General features: G+C 34.8%; 1 protein-coding gene across 1 annotated transcript; it reads right to left on the bottom strand.

The window, feature by feature from the left end:
- Nucleotides 1-4,661: 4,661 nt before the first annotated feature.
- Nucleotides 4,662-6,180, bottom strand: LOC107025346 (peroxidase 3-like). Its single transcript, XM_015226131.2, has 4 exons — nt 5,902-6,180; nt 5,626-5,823; nt 5,391-5,553; nt 4,662-5,287 (listed from the first exon to the last, which is right to left on the bottom strand). The coding sequence occupies exons 1-4, from the start codon at nt 6,115-6,117 to the stop codon at nt 4,869-4,871; spliced, it is 996 nt and encodes a 331-aa protein (XP_015081617.1). The 5' UTR covers nt 6,118-6,180; the 3' UTR covers nt 4,662-4,868.
- Between the last annotated feature and the right edge of the window lie 9,135 nt (nt 6,181-15,315).

Genomic DNA, 15,315 nt, shown 5'->3' with positions numbered 1-15,315 from the left:
TATATATATATCAATTATTTCTGGAAAAAAATCTATAGTTTAAAAATATTATATATATAAAGGAAAAAGAAACATGTTTTTATATTAACTCTTCACCTCTCTCCCCTGCCTCTCCTCCCTCTCCTATTTTTCTCTCTCCTGCCAAATTAGAAAATTCTTTCGAATGTATCAATTGTGTTCAATCAAATATAGATGAGAGTTTAAAGTTTTATTTTAAGCTCTTTTTCAAATATAGATGAGAGTTTAATGTTTTATTTTAAGCTCTTTATAAAAAGGGGAAAAAATTGTAATAATTGAATTTGGATATGCGAGTACTGGCTAATTAAAAAAAGTCTAAACATATTTAAGACATCTAAAATCACTAAGTTATAACAATTTATTATATCAAGGTGTTCAAAATATGTTATTTAATCATTTCATTCATCACTTTACTTTTACATACAATATTTTTTCCGACGAAGGGTGTAAATGTGCCTACGCCCCTAGATGATATAATAGACACATATAAAGAGTTTGACAATATCATTGTTATTACCTGCTCCTAGAGACAGAGACAGAGCTAAGTGGGGATTTGTAGGTGCGGAGGAACACAATATCTTTTTTAATAAACCATGTATTTGTACTAAAGAATTAAATGAATATATATTTATATCAACATATGAACCCCTAACAAAATTGATTAATAGTTTAGTAATGATAAAAAAGTGACTGTGAAAATAATTTCAACACTAGAATTGTGAGTTCGAACCCCTTCTTCAAATTCTTAATCATCACTCCGCATCTACGTGAAGATATAATTAACTTCATATGGTGTATGGAAGGACCAAGTTTTTTCCCGTTTCTGTCAATTAAGGCTTAAGATGTAAGATATTTGATATTAGTAACCTAGTTCAAAGTGGGAATCAAAATATGTAGTTTTAGTTTGAAGTCAAAAAGATAGAGAAGTTTGGATTTTGTTTAAAAAGTTGGAACATGCATGTATAACACTACAACAAATATGATATATAGCTATGAAATTATTATCTACGATATTAAATTCGTCATTATGTTATTTGTTTTTAGAGACAAAATTTATATTTGGTGCTTAAATATATGAGACACATATTTTTAATGACGAAACATAAGAATTCGTAGCAAAGTTTTGTCCACTAAAGTTTTTCACCAAAAAATTATTTGGCCCATTTTGTAAAGTAGTGTTAGTCACGAATTTAAAGTTATCGGTGACACATTATTTCGTCATTAATAGTGTATGTAATTTATGGCAAACTACGACATCAAATTCGTCACTAATTATTCACTTTTAGTGAAAAAATTTACTTTTTGTGCTTATATATATGAGACACATTCTTTTAGTGATGAAACATAAAAATCCGTAGCAAAGTTTTGTCCACTAAAGTTTTCTACCAAAAATATTGACGTCATTTGTTAAGTAGTGTTCGTCACGAACTAAAGTTATCAGTGACAAATTATTTCGTCACTAATAATGTATCTAATTCATGACAAAAAAATTGTCTTATAATTTATTAAATTTTGGACACAAAAAGTTTCATCTAAAAGAATAGATTGTTACAATATCGACAAATTAGAGTTTGTAGTTAAATATTATAAATTTGAGCTATGAAAATTTATATTTAATTATGACATTTATTTCGTCACTAATAATATAAATAATTGGTGACAAATATTTAATTGTCTCTAATAAATCTATGATTTAGTGACAACAAAAAATTTGTCACAAAATTATAAGGTGTTAAATAACTACGACTTAAAATTTGTAGTGAATAATTAAACTATTTGTTACGAAAAAAAATTCATAGTTAAATACAATTTTTTTCTACAATTGCTCATAATTCAAGTGATGACTTACAAAAAGAATAATACAAGTGTTTCATAAGAAGTAGACAGAGTCCATTAGTTTATTGGCAAGTGAAAGTATTAAAATTAATGAATTCGGTCGATTTTGTAAAAATAAAAAAGTTCAATACATAAAATTTTTTAAATTACGCAATTATAAAATGCATCATTTGAAAAATACAGTCCAAGTTATAGGTATTGTGAGTGGGCACGGTTCTACCACTAGATCACTAATATTTATTTGTTTACACTTTTATTTTTTATTTGATACTCTTTCATCGATAAGCACGAAAAATTGTCAAGTCTTTGTGCTAAATTTTGTGCATGTTTATTGATTTGTGATTGGTAAACTACATAGATTAAGTCAACCTTTTTGCTTTTGTATATCAATATGTACATATTTAATAGTAGTTCCACATACGTACGTAGAGTAACTATACGAAAATAACGTCGACTTACAAACTTAGACTTTGCAAAGGTGCAATATATTCATGAATTTCTATTAACTTTTTACATCAGTGTGAAAATTGAAATAAACTAAAAAATAAAAGCACAAATAAAAGAAATGAACTAACGAGGATTTCAAATATATTATAATGAAGTACTATAGTTATTGGTATCAATGTTCAACTTGAACCAATTATTCATTTTTTTAAATAAAATCAAAAGTTTAATTTTAAATAAATTTATTATTGTATTGAATAATTTTAAAAATTTACAAAAATAAATAAATAAAATGACAAAATTGTACTGAATATATTTAAATATATTTTAAAAAATACACAGTTTAATTCAAATATAATCTACATTTGAATGAATTGTGGGTGGTAAATTTCATGCATTTGTGTATGAGTATAAATAATCATATAATATATTGTTTCTACAAAAGCTAAATTTGAAAGAAGTGAATGAAGTATAAAATAAAACAAAAATTAACAACAAGAGAGACTTGGTTTGATGGTAAGCACTTTCACTTCCAACCTTTAGGTTGTGAGTTTGATTCCACAAGGCAGCATAATGTCTGGCTAGGGTTGAAAAAAGTTGAGATAGTTGGGGGGAGGGGGGGGGAGGGATATATACATTATATTTATAAAATCTCATTTTTATAATGATAAATTTATCATATTATACATTTAAGAACAAAATAATTTTTTGTATATAAAAATATAGTCATTTGTGACGAAATTAGATTTTTTTCAACTACGAAATATATACATCTTTAGAGACAATTGGATTCGTCACTGATTGAAGTAAAATAATAAGCGACGATATAATTTTGTTGGTACTTTTAACCTTTTTAGTGACAAAGCATATTATTAACTACAAAAACATACCTTTTACAACAAATAAATTTGTCATAAATGTTTTAAGTATTTTGAAACGATTTTTAATTTTTGTAGTTAATATAATACTTTTAGCGACGAAGCACTAAATCGTCTTTGTATACTTTTAGACACACACAATTAGTGACGACTGATTTCGTCACACAAGATTTTTAGTGACGAAATATGATTTATTAATAATGAAATTATTTGTCCCTAATAATCAAATTTGTTGTAGTGTAAATTATTTTCGACAGATAAAAAACCAAAGATCTTGAGCGACCTATCTAACAGAAAAACTCAAAAGAAAAATAATGTTCTTTTAGGATTGGTAGAACATTTTTCGTATAGGTTTTGGATTACTTGGGATCTATATATATGGGATACAGTTGGGAATTCTAACATATTGTACACTATACACAATGTAGTCCTAAGGCCTTGAAAACATTGTAAAATTTGTTCTTTTTCTTTCATAGTGAAAAACTCTAGCTGAACCTCATTTAGTCCTTGTGTTATTCTAGCTTCTTCTCTATTTTCTTTGTTTATGATTGTGTGCTAGTTAATCCACGATATTTCCATAACAAAAGTGAAGTGCTTGTCCTACATGATTTTTTTTTTGGAACTTTCACATATAGTCACTCAAAAATAGCATAATTACTCTCCATAGTTATAGTTTGATAATTACAATTCGTAGCTACATGTTATAGGGAGGAAAGAGGCGGGCGATACTGGGAGAGAGAGGATAGAGGCGAGCGAGAGAGGGAGAGAGAGGAGAGAGATTGGGAGAGAAAGGAGACAGGTGAGCGAGATTGGGAGAAAGGCGATCGAGAGAGGGCAGAGAGTGGGAGAGAGATGAATTGTCTATGTACATAGGTTAGATAATTGTATATTAAAAATATGCATTTGTATATATCGCAAGCTAGATTAGAAGAAAGAGGAGAGAGGCGAGCGAGATTGGGAGAGGGAGGAGAGACGCGAGTGAGAGAGGGAAGAGAGTAGGAGAGAGGTTAATTGTATATGTATATCGATTAGATAATTGTATATTATACATATGTATTTGTATAAATATACATATACAAATGTGACTTATTATACAAACTAGAAGTCAACCTACGTAATTAATGAATAATGTTAGTCATGGGTGGTAATTATAGCAAACTGTAGCTACGATGAGTAATTAAGTAGTATAAGTTTGCTTAATTATATAATTTTCCCTTTTTTTTATCTCTCCCTCTCAATTGTTAGGTTTCTCCGTCTCTTCGAAACTCCGAAATTTCCTCAATGGAGAACATTTAAAATACTAAAGGAAATGAGAAATCATACAAGCATGCTGTCTTTGAGTTTATGTCATCTGAAGAACAGGAAAACATTTTCTTCTGTTAGGAGGATAAAATGATTTATAGATTGATGCAAGTTTGGAGTTTCTGTCCAGCGAACGAACAATGAAAACATCAAATGGAAAGCTCAAAAACAGGACAGTAATACTCAACGAAAAACCTCTTCTAGGAAAGGCTGCATTATACATAAAGCTCTTCTTGGAATCTTAGTTTTATTTCAAGAAAACGATCAATATATCGGAATAACTACAAAAAGAAATGATACATGTTATCCCGAATCATTCACACAAAGATTACATACAGAATACGAACACACGAATATTGGAATTTGGGAACAAAGGGAAATAGACAGCTCTTAACTATTCACAGCTGCACAGTGCTTCCTAATCTCACCAGCAGAGCCGGTCTTGACCTCAATCTTTCCCATTTTCTCCATTGCTACACCAAATTCGGCATAGAATTGTTCGAGTGATCCTTGTACTAACTGGTTGATGAATGACTTTGTTTTCGCACTTGTTGTCAAGGCTGCATCAGATTGAAATAGCCCTCTTCTCTTGAGCACAAGCTGGAAGTAACTAAGATCAAATTTACTGGAGCTTCCAGGATCCATTTCGACAATTGTGGTGTTGTCATTGATGGATTTGCATTTCTTCATCTTTAGATTAGCTGCATATTCGCTGTCTAGAGATGGATCTTTTTTGCCCCAAACTCCAGTAAAATTGTATAAACGTGATGAAAATGACGGACAGTGAGAGACTCCAATGGTATGTGCACCTAATAGAAAATTGTACATAGTAACAATGATATTTGTGAGAGTTTGGAAAGTTTTAACATAGGATAAGCAGAAATGAGCGCGGATGTACTAATTTAAACTTACCAGACAATAGTACCAAGTCTTTTAGGTCAAGACCCTTGCTGGCAAAAGACGTCTGGAGACTGGAAAAGTTACTTGTCGGAGGAGGGATGTTTGCCAAGGCTTCCGAGGCGTTTGATATTCTTCCATCTCTTCTACCAGTTGGAACCTTCCAGTAAGGGCCTCCCTGCATAAAAAGGAAGACAAGATTAACAACCTATTTTTCAGCCCGCAATATGGTTCAGAGTTTTGTACTTACTGTGACTACAACAGAGTCTCTAGCAACCAAGGCAACAATATCCGCACATGACACAACTCCAGGGCATTCAGCTTCCAATGCTTTCTTCACACCATCGATAAATGAGAAGCCTCTCAGCGTTTGATTAGGAACAGCCACTTTTTCAGTCTGGTTTTTAGTGCTCGAAGTGAAATTCAGGAGTACAGAACCATCACAACCCTGTAAAATTCCAATTAACAAATCAGGAAACTACTTTAAGAAATGGTAGTCTTCATGTGAAATGAGGTATAAACTTACCCTGACAAAGCAATCGTGGAAATGCATTCTGAGCAACGCAGGGGCAAGAGACGGAGCCCTTGGGATTTGCTTATACACATAATCTTGAATTATCTTTTCTGCTTGCGGACAGCTCTTTGCATAGAAGTTGAGCTGCAACTGACCATAGCTAGAACCAACTATTCCTAGTAGTATACACAACACTAGAAAATTACCCAAATCGCCAAATTTAGCCATTTATAGTACTTATTTTTGCAACTTTTAAAAGAGATATTTTTCTTTGTTGGAGTTGCTACACATATGAACTCCAAATGGATGGAAACAAATTTATAAGCACATTGCTTTAGCTAACTTGCATTAGTTTAAGAAAACAGGTTTGTTAGAGTCTATCTCTTTCATTCAATGAGGTTAATATGTCATAATCATATTAGACACTTTAAACAAATAAACACTAATTTGATAATATCATTATTGTTACCTGCTCCTGGAGATTATAGCTACCTTCATAATGGTGCCGCTACCAAAAAGAAATAAAAATTAGTGGCAATAAATATACACTTTAACAAAGATTATTAAAGTCTTTATCGGCATTAATTAATTATCATTCGATCAAATATCGTTATATGCTCTAGAGACATTGCTTAAAATACATATTTAGCGGCAATTAAGTTACTGTCATCATTGTCTAAATAGAGTAAAAATTAAGCTTTTTTTTTTGTATATTATTGTTAAATTCATGGATATAGAGGCCATTTGCTTATTTTTTTTGTTGTTTGTATTAAGAGATAATATAAGGTATTTGGTATTAGTAGTTCAATGTGTGAATCAAAATATGTTAGTATTAGTTCAAAGTCTACAAAAAGTTGGAACATAAATGTATTAAAATGTAACAACTTCACCAGAAACCACCAACCTTAAAAGTAATTGTATGAAATAATAATATTTATAAAGAACAGTGACATTAAAAAGCTAAATAATTAAATGGAGGGAATCAAATAAAAGCATGAAATTAAATGATAAGACCGTAAACATATGCTAAATTCAAAGAGAAAACAAATTACAGAAATGTAAATTGGAATTAGCTATATGCTAGTGATTAGACAAATTAATAAAATGGTCATAATGAAATCTTAAGCTAGTGAATATTTGATTCTAACTAAAAATAAAATGATAATAGATTGATTGATTAACTAAAAAACAAAATATAATAAGAATTGAATTATAAGTAGTTCAATTAAGAAATTTTAATCGAATGGTTTTGAATTGCATGAAGTAACATTTATAAAGTAAATAGTAGTACTTAATAAAATCAACCAATTGACACTTTGAATTAGGAGAACTAAATTGGTCAATAAGGTGTCACTATAATTCTGTAAAGTGATTCAAACTTTATTTACACCAAACAAAAGAGGTTAATTTGATCAAAATATTATGAAAAATATTTTAAAGAACGATAACAATTTTCTTAATGAAGTAGTAATAATAAGTTGAATAAATGACATATTAAATTCATTATCTTCTCGCTATTCATGCTTCATCTCATCTCTAATTACCTCGAACCCCAACTAAACCCTTTGCATCACTCTACCTTCGTACTATTTTACTAGATTATATATAATTAATTATTGATATTTTATTTATTTATCAAATATTTAAAGAAAAGAATGTATATATTGAAAACAATCTTAAACTCAACGTGAATTATTAGTTTTATTCCTGAATTACATATTAACAACCTTAAAACAATCATTTACTTGATTAATTAAAGTTAAATACACCCCTAAATATGCAATATGAATGGAATAGATCTTTAAATTTTCGATAAGTTAACAGATTTTTTCAACACTTCTCTCGACTTTTTAGGGAAAATACATCAAATTCCCCTGAACTTGGAAGCAAAACTCACTTTAGTACTTTAACTATACGGGCACTTAAATATCCCCTTTAACATCTTTGAACTATATTAAACACAACCCTGATACTACTCTCACCCTCCACATTGTAGCCATGTGTTAGACCCGCAATCTACTTGATCTAACTACGTGCAGACATGCCAAGGGCTTGGGCATTGGTCTTGGCATGGATGATGGCAAAACAGTGCAACACAAGTTCAAGGTGCTTGGGTGTTGGCAAGGCAGCTTGAACGCGCATGGCTTACGTGCGGGCTAAGGGCATTGGCAAGGCAGCATGTTGACTTGATGAGGCAAGGCTGTGAAGACTTGGCAATGTCAGGAACAAAGGCAGTTCACCCGAAATTGCTGAAATAAAACTAAGTGTTGGAAGACAGCTAAAATATTCTAAGTGTTGGAAGCTGGCTGAAATATTCTAAGTGTTGGAATGAAGCCTGAAATATTCTAAGTGTTAGAATATTAGTATTTCGTGTAGATAAGAATGTAATTTGAATTAGATTCTATCTGTTGGAAATATAGCTGTTGGAAAGTTAGTTTTGAACCCTGTGCTGACAAGTGTCGGACAGGTGTCACTTGTAACCGCCGCATGTAACTGCCATTGTGCAGAATTTTGATTTAAAGGTGGAAATTCGTCTAAGGCAAAAACAGAGTGTTTCTAGCCTTAGACAAATTCGTGAAGCCTTCCTTTGTATTACTTAAAGGTTAATAAAGGTTGGGACTGGTTCCTGTAAATTCTGTTGGTTGTTTGACGCTACTGTTTTAAGTATTTCTATACTTAGTCAATTTTCGTGGGTGTAAGTAGGCTGAAGTATTACAGACGCTGTAAGACTGCCTAGAGTGGTGTGCGAGAAAAATAAATCGACCCTCTTTCAATTGGTATCAGAGCGCGGTTAAACAATGGTGAAAAACGCAGAATTATGGGAGTTGGCACGAAAAATTGAATCCTTCGTCGGGTTTACTGAAGACATTTTGGCAGACCCTACGTTTGTGGATTTATTCACACAAATCATTGAGTTGAGAGTGGACGCTGAGAAAGTTCAGGGGGAAATTGGTGGATATCGACAGAATGTTGATAACCACATTACTGAAATCTTGGACTTTCGTACCACAACTACGCAAAAACTGGAGGGACTGCAGAAGGAAAATGAGAACCTTCGTGCAGAACTCGTCGTTTTGTGTCGGGCTGTGGCCACGTTAAGTTCAACTCGTGTTGAATCGTCTAAGGTAAAGATTCCAGAACCTAAGGCCTTTAGTGGCGCAAGGAGTGCTAAAGAACTGGAAAATTTCATCTGGGACATGGAGCAGTATTTTACCGCTGCAAGGGTGCCGGACGCTGATAAGTTGAACATTACCACAATGTATTTGTCGGGTGATGCGAAACTTTGGTGGAGGACTCGTAATGCAGACGACGTAAGTGCTGGTCGTCCTAGGATTGATACATGGGATAAGCTAATCAAAGAAATGCGTGATCAATTTCTTCCTAGCAATGCATCTTGGCTTGCAAGGGATAAATTGAAAAGGCTAAGGCAGACGGGATCAGTGAGGGAATACATAAAAGAATTTACCTCTGTGATGTTAGACATACAAAATATGTCTGATGAGGATAAACTTCACAACTTCATTTCGGGCATGCAAGGCTGGGCTCAAAACGAACTACGAAGGCAGAATGTTAAAGATCTGCCCGGGGCTATTGCTGCTGCCGATTCGTTAGTGGATTTCCGGACGACTCGTCCTTCGACAGACATCCCCTCCACTTCAAAAACTAAGAAAAAGAATGAGAAGAAAGGGGAATGGAGAAAGGATAATCGTAAAGACAATACAAATGATAAAGGAAAGGCACAAATGAAGGATGGGAAAGACAGGCCTAAGAACAAAGATGGAAATTCGAAGGGCTGTTGGACTTGTGGTGGTCCTCATTTGGCCAAATCTTGTCCAAACCGGGAAAAAGTGAATGCTTTGCTTGCTGGTAACGTGAATCAAAGGGAGGAGGATGAAGAAATCGTGGCTGCAATGGCAAACCCATTGGGATTGTCCTTCAACCACATTATGGGGATCAATAATGTTGGAGAGATCTCTAGTACTTCGAATCCTCATGCCTCCTTAATTCATATAGAAATGAAAGTGAAGGAACAATGTGTGATGGCAATGGTTGATACAGGGGCCACACACACGTTTGTAGATGTGAAGATTGCTACAAAATTGGGGCTGAAGTTGTCTAAAAGCCCTTCCTACGTCAAAACAGTCAATGCTAAGGCACAAGCCATTGTGGGCATGGCTTATGGTGTGTCTATGTCAACTGGAAGTTGGGTGGGAAAACATAACTTGATGGTGATGCCGCTTGGTGACTTTGAAATCATACTTGGGATTGACTTCCTAAGGAAATATCAGTTTGTCCCGTTTCCTCACTTAGATGGAGTGATGGTCATGAATGGAAGCAATGCTGGTTTTCTCAAAGGTGTTCATCCGTTTGGGAACATTAATAAAGTTGCAAAGAAGAAAGACAAGGGAATGTTGTTGTCTGCTATGTCAATCGACAAAGGGCTGAAGAAAGGTGAAGACACTATACTTGCTGCCTTGGTCGAAATTAAACCTGATGTGAAAATAGAAGTGCCTGATTGTGTTGGGGAATTGCTTAAACAGTATGCTGATGTTATGCCGCCTGAATTGCCAAAGAAATTACCACCAAGAAGGGACATTGATCATAAGATTGAGTTGCTGCCTGGTACGGTTGCTCCTGCACAGGCTCCTTATCGTATGGCTCCTAAGGAATTGGTTGAACTACGCAAACAATTGAATGAATTGCTAGATGCTGGATTGATTCAGCCGTCTAAGGCTCCATATGGTGCTCCTGTTCTATTTCAAAAGAAACAGGATGGAACAATGAGAATGTGTGTAGACTACCGGGCGCTGAACAAGGCAACTATAAAGAACAAGTATCCGGTTCCGTTGGTGCAAGATTTGATGGACAGGTTAAGCAAGGCATGCTGGTTCACAAAACTTGATCTGAGGGCAGGTTATTGGCAGGTTAGGATAGCAGAGGGTGACGAACCAAAGACAACATGTGTAACTAGATATGGTTCTTATGAATTCCTTGTAATGCCGTTTGGGCTGACTAATGCCCCGGCAACCTTTTGCAATTTAATGAACAATGTACTGTTTGACTATCTTGATGACTTCGTTGTTGTTTACTTAGATGATATTGTCATATATAGTCGAACGTTGGAAGAACATGTTAAACACCTAAGTCTGGTTTTGTCTCAATTGAGGAAATACACGCTTTATGTGAAGATGGAAAAGTGTGAATTCGCTCAACAAGAGATAAAGTTCTTGGGGCATCTTGTTAGTAAAAACCAGGTTCGAATGGATCCTAAGAAAGTGCAGGCCATTGTTGATTGGCAGGCACCTCGTCATGTGAAGGATTTGAGGTCGTTTCTTGGTTTGGCTAACTATTACAGAAAGTTTATTGCTGGTTACTCGAAAAAGGCAGCGTCTTTGACAGATTTGTTGAAGAAAGATGCAAAGTGGGTTTGGTCTGAACGGTGTGAAGAAGCATTTCAGAAATTAAAGGATGCTATCGCATCTGAACCAATACTCAAATTGCCTGATTTTGAGTTACCATTTGAAGTGCACACTGATGCGTCCGACAAGGCAATTGGTGGCGTATTAGTGCAGGAAGGTCATCCAGTGGCCTTTGAAAGCAGAAAGTTGAATGATGCTGAACAAAGATACTCAACACATGAGAAAGAAATGGTTGCGGTGGTACACTGTTTGCAGGTTTGGAGAGTTTATCTCTTGGGCACTCGATTTGTGGTGAGAACTGATAATGTAGCTAATACATTTTTCAAGACACAGAAAAAGTTGAGTCCTAAACAAGCACGGTGGCAAGAATTCCTGGCAGAATACGATTTCATGTGGGAACATAAACCAGGAAAACACAACCAGGTTGCTGATGCGCTGAGTAGAAAAGAAGTGTTTGTTGCAGTATATTCAATTTCAAAACTGGAAACTGATTTCTATGATAGAATCAGGTTGTGTGCTGCAAATGATTCATTGTATGTTAAATGGATGGGTCAAGTGCAAGATGGCACAATGAGACGGTATTGGATCGAGGACGATCTGCTCTATTTTAAAGGGGGGAGGATCGTTGTACCAAATCAGGGTGGGTTGCGCAAAGACTTAATGAAAGAGGCGCATGACTCTGCTTGGGCTGGACATCCCGGTGTTGAAAGAATGTTAGCCTTACTGTCTCGTGTTTATTTTTGGCCGAAAATGGAAGATGATATAGAGGCGTACGTCAAGACTTGTCATGTTTGTCAAGTGGACAAGACTGAACGTAAGAAGGAAGCAGGTTTGCTGCAACCTTTGCCTATTCCTGAAAGGCCATGGCTATCGGTAAGCATGGATTTCATTTATGGATTCCCTAAAGTAGATGGCAAAGCATCTATCATGGTGGTAGTTGACAGGTTTTCAAAATATTCTGTTTTTATTGCTGCTCCTGAGTTATGCTCATCTGAAGTTGCTGCTGAGTTATTCTATAAACATGTGGTTAAGTATTTTGGTGTTCCGGCTGACATTGTGAGTGATAGAGACACAAGGTTCACTGGTAGATTTTGGACAGCATTGTTCAATATGATGGGAACTGAACTAAAGTTTTCTACTGCAAATCATCCACAAACAGATGGACAGACGGAAAGAATTAATCATTTGTTGGAAGAATACTTGAGGCACTATGTGACAGCAAGTCAACGGAATTGGGTAGCATTGTTGGACACTGCGCAGTTTTGTTATAATCTGCACAAGTCGTCTGCAACAGAAATGAGCCCTTTTGAAATCGTCTTAGGCAGACAGCCTATGACGCCACTGGATGTTGCCAAATCTAAGAATCAGGGAAAGTGTCCAGCAGCATACAGGGTTGCAAGGGACAGACTTGAAATGTTAACTGAGGCACAAGATAGCTTGCGCAAGGCTCAGCGGCGCATGAAGAAATATGCTGATCAACATCGTCGCTCAGTTGAGTTCAATGTGGGTGACAAGGTGTTGCTGAAACTTACCCCTCAAATCTGGAAGCAGATTGTAAGTAAGACCAGACATCGGGGTTTGATTCCTAAGTACGATGGTCCATTCGAAGTGGTGAAACGAGTGGGCGAAGTTGCTTACAGGTTGAAGCTGCCAGAAAGGTTGAAAATCCATCCCACATTCCATGTGAGTTTCTTAAAACCTTACTTTGCTGATGAAGACGATCCGGACAGAAACAGGTCAAAGAGGGCTCCTCCATCAGTACCTACACAATATGATGCTGAAATTGAGAAGATCCTTGATCACCGGGTTTTGGGCACAAGTAAGAAGAATACTAAGACTGAGTTCTTGGTTCACTGGAAAGGCAAGAGTGCAGCAGATGCTGTGTGGGAGAAAGCAAAAGACCTATGGCAGTTTGATGCTCAAATCGATGACTATCTCAAAACAGTCTCGATGAGGACATCGAGTTCAAGTGGTGCGGGTGGTCTGTTAGACCCGCAATCTACTTGATCTAACTACGTGCAGACATGCCAAGGGCTTGGGCATTGGTCTTGGCATGGATGATGGCAAAACAGTGCAACACAAGTTCAAGGTGCTTGGGTGTTGGCAAGGCAGCTTGAACGCGCATGGCTTACGTGCGGGCTAAGGGCATTGGCAAGGCAGCATGTTGACTTGATGAGGCAAGGCTGTGAAGACTTGGCAATGTCAGGAACAAAGGCAGTTCACCCGAAATTGCTGAAATAAAACTAAGTGTTGGAAGACAGCTAAAATATTCTAAGTGTTGGAAGCTGGCTGAAATATTCTAAGTGTTGGAACGAAGCCTGAAATATTCTAAGTGTTAGTATATTAGTATTTCGTGTAGATAAGAATGTAATTTGAATTAGATTCTATCTGTTAGAAATATAGCTGTTGGAAAGTTAGTTTTGAACCCTGTGCTGACAAGTGTCGGACAGGTGTCACTTGTAACTGCCGCATGTAACTGCCATTGTGCAGAATTTTGATTTAAAGGTGGAAATTCGTCTAAGGCAAAATCAGAGTGTTTCTGGCCTTAGACAAATTCGTGAAGCCTTCCTTTGTATTACTTAAAGGTTAATAAAGGTTGGGACTGGTTCCTGTAAACTCTGTTGGTTGTTTGACGCTACTGTTTTAAGTATTTCTATACTTAGTCAATTTTCGTGGGTGTAAGTAGGCTGAAGTATTACGGACGCTGTAAGACTGCCTAGAGTGGTGTAAGAGAAAAATAAATCGACCCTCTTTCACCATGTAAGCACCACGTCACAGTCATGTAAGCACCATGTCATTAGTTTTTAATTTTTTTGCTTATTCACCCTTTTGTTTCTTAAACTCATTACACTAATCAATTAATTAAAAATACATTCTAAAATCAAAAGTGTCACATCTTCTTCAACCCCTTCTCTTCTACCCCTCCCCCTTTCTTCTTTCTTGATTTTCACCATTTTCAACCTTCACTAGCTTCTTTTTTTTTCGAATTTTCATCTTTCAATGGTTGTTTTCTTCTTCAACATTCATTAAATACTTACTTTTTCTTCTTCGAACCGTCTCTCTTCCACAAATTTTCTCATTGGAGAATAATATTTTTTGAAATTTTTTTTTCTTAACAACTTAAATGAAAAATGAAGATTGTATAGAAAAATCGATAGATCCACATTTTTTTGCATCACAACTAATAGAATTCAAAATGGGTTACTTAAAATTCAAGAAAGCTTGCATTCAATAAAAATGAATTGGGTGTTGAATTTTTGTGATTAATGAAGGATGTGTGAGGTGAATGGTGAAGATGAAGGAAATATTTTAATATGAAAGAAAAAAGGTATAAGGTGTGCTTCAATGGGAAAGAAGACATTTGGGAAGACAACAAAATAAATAGAAAATAAAAAAAATTAAATATTTTTTAAAAATAATTGAACCCACAAATTCCATTTACTTCTAAAAAAGAAATTTCAAATTCTTTTAACTTAAACTTGTAAAAAAAAACAAAAAAAACATTAGTTAGATATTGGCTAATAAAAAAGGACCATGAGTATGATTTTACCTTTCAATTTTTATTTTTTTTTATTATTTCACGCGCTTTGAGGAGAGTGACTACACTCACTTTGTCACGTCAACTCTTAGGATGGTATTTAATTAGTTCAAAATTGTTAAGGGAGTATTTAAACACTCATATAGTTAAAGTAGTAAAGTGAGTTTTGCTGCCAAGTTCAAGGGGAATTTGATGTATTTTCTCGACTTTTTATTAAAAGTAGCACACTCCTACATAGGGGTGTTCATGGTTTTGATAGATATCGATCCAAATCGAAAAGTCAAATCAAACCGAATTAATTTGACTTTTGATTTGATTTGATTTTAGATTGTTAAGAACCGATAGTATTTGGTTTGGTTATGATTTGGTTCAAAAAGAACTGAAGAAATAACTGAACTGAACCAAAAGTTATATACATAAATTTTATTATTATACATGCATAATATTTATATTAATAAACAATTTTAA

This window comes from Solanum pennellii, chromosome 7, assembly GCF_001406875.1.
Source record: "Solanum pennellii chromosome 7, SPENNV200".
Lineage (NCBI taxonomy): Eukaryota > Viridiplantae > Streptophyta > Magnoliopsida > Solanales > Solanaceae > Solanum > Solanum pennellii.
This window is presented reverse-complemented; position numbering and strand designations above follow the sequence as displayed.

What these genes read in the sequence shown, in the direction of transcription:
- LOC107025346 (XM_015226131.2), bottom strand. Translation starts at nt 6,117, where the DNA reads ATGGCTAAATTTGGCGATTTGGGTAATTTTCTAGTGTTGTGTATACTA. An exon ending in TCCACGATTGCTTTGTCAGG is followed by an intron (nt 5,824 to 5,901) that starts GTAAGTTTATAC and finishes GGAATTTTACAG; the next exon opens with GGTTGTGATGGTTCTGTACT. An exon ending in GAGACTCTGTTGTAGTCACA is followed by an intron (nt 5,554 to 5,625) that starts GTAAGTACAAAA and finishes CTTTTTATGCAG; the next exon opens with GGAGGCCCTTACTGGAAGGT.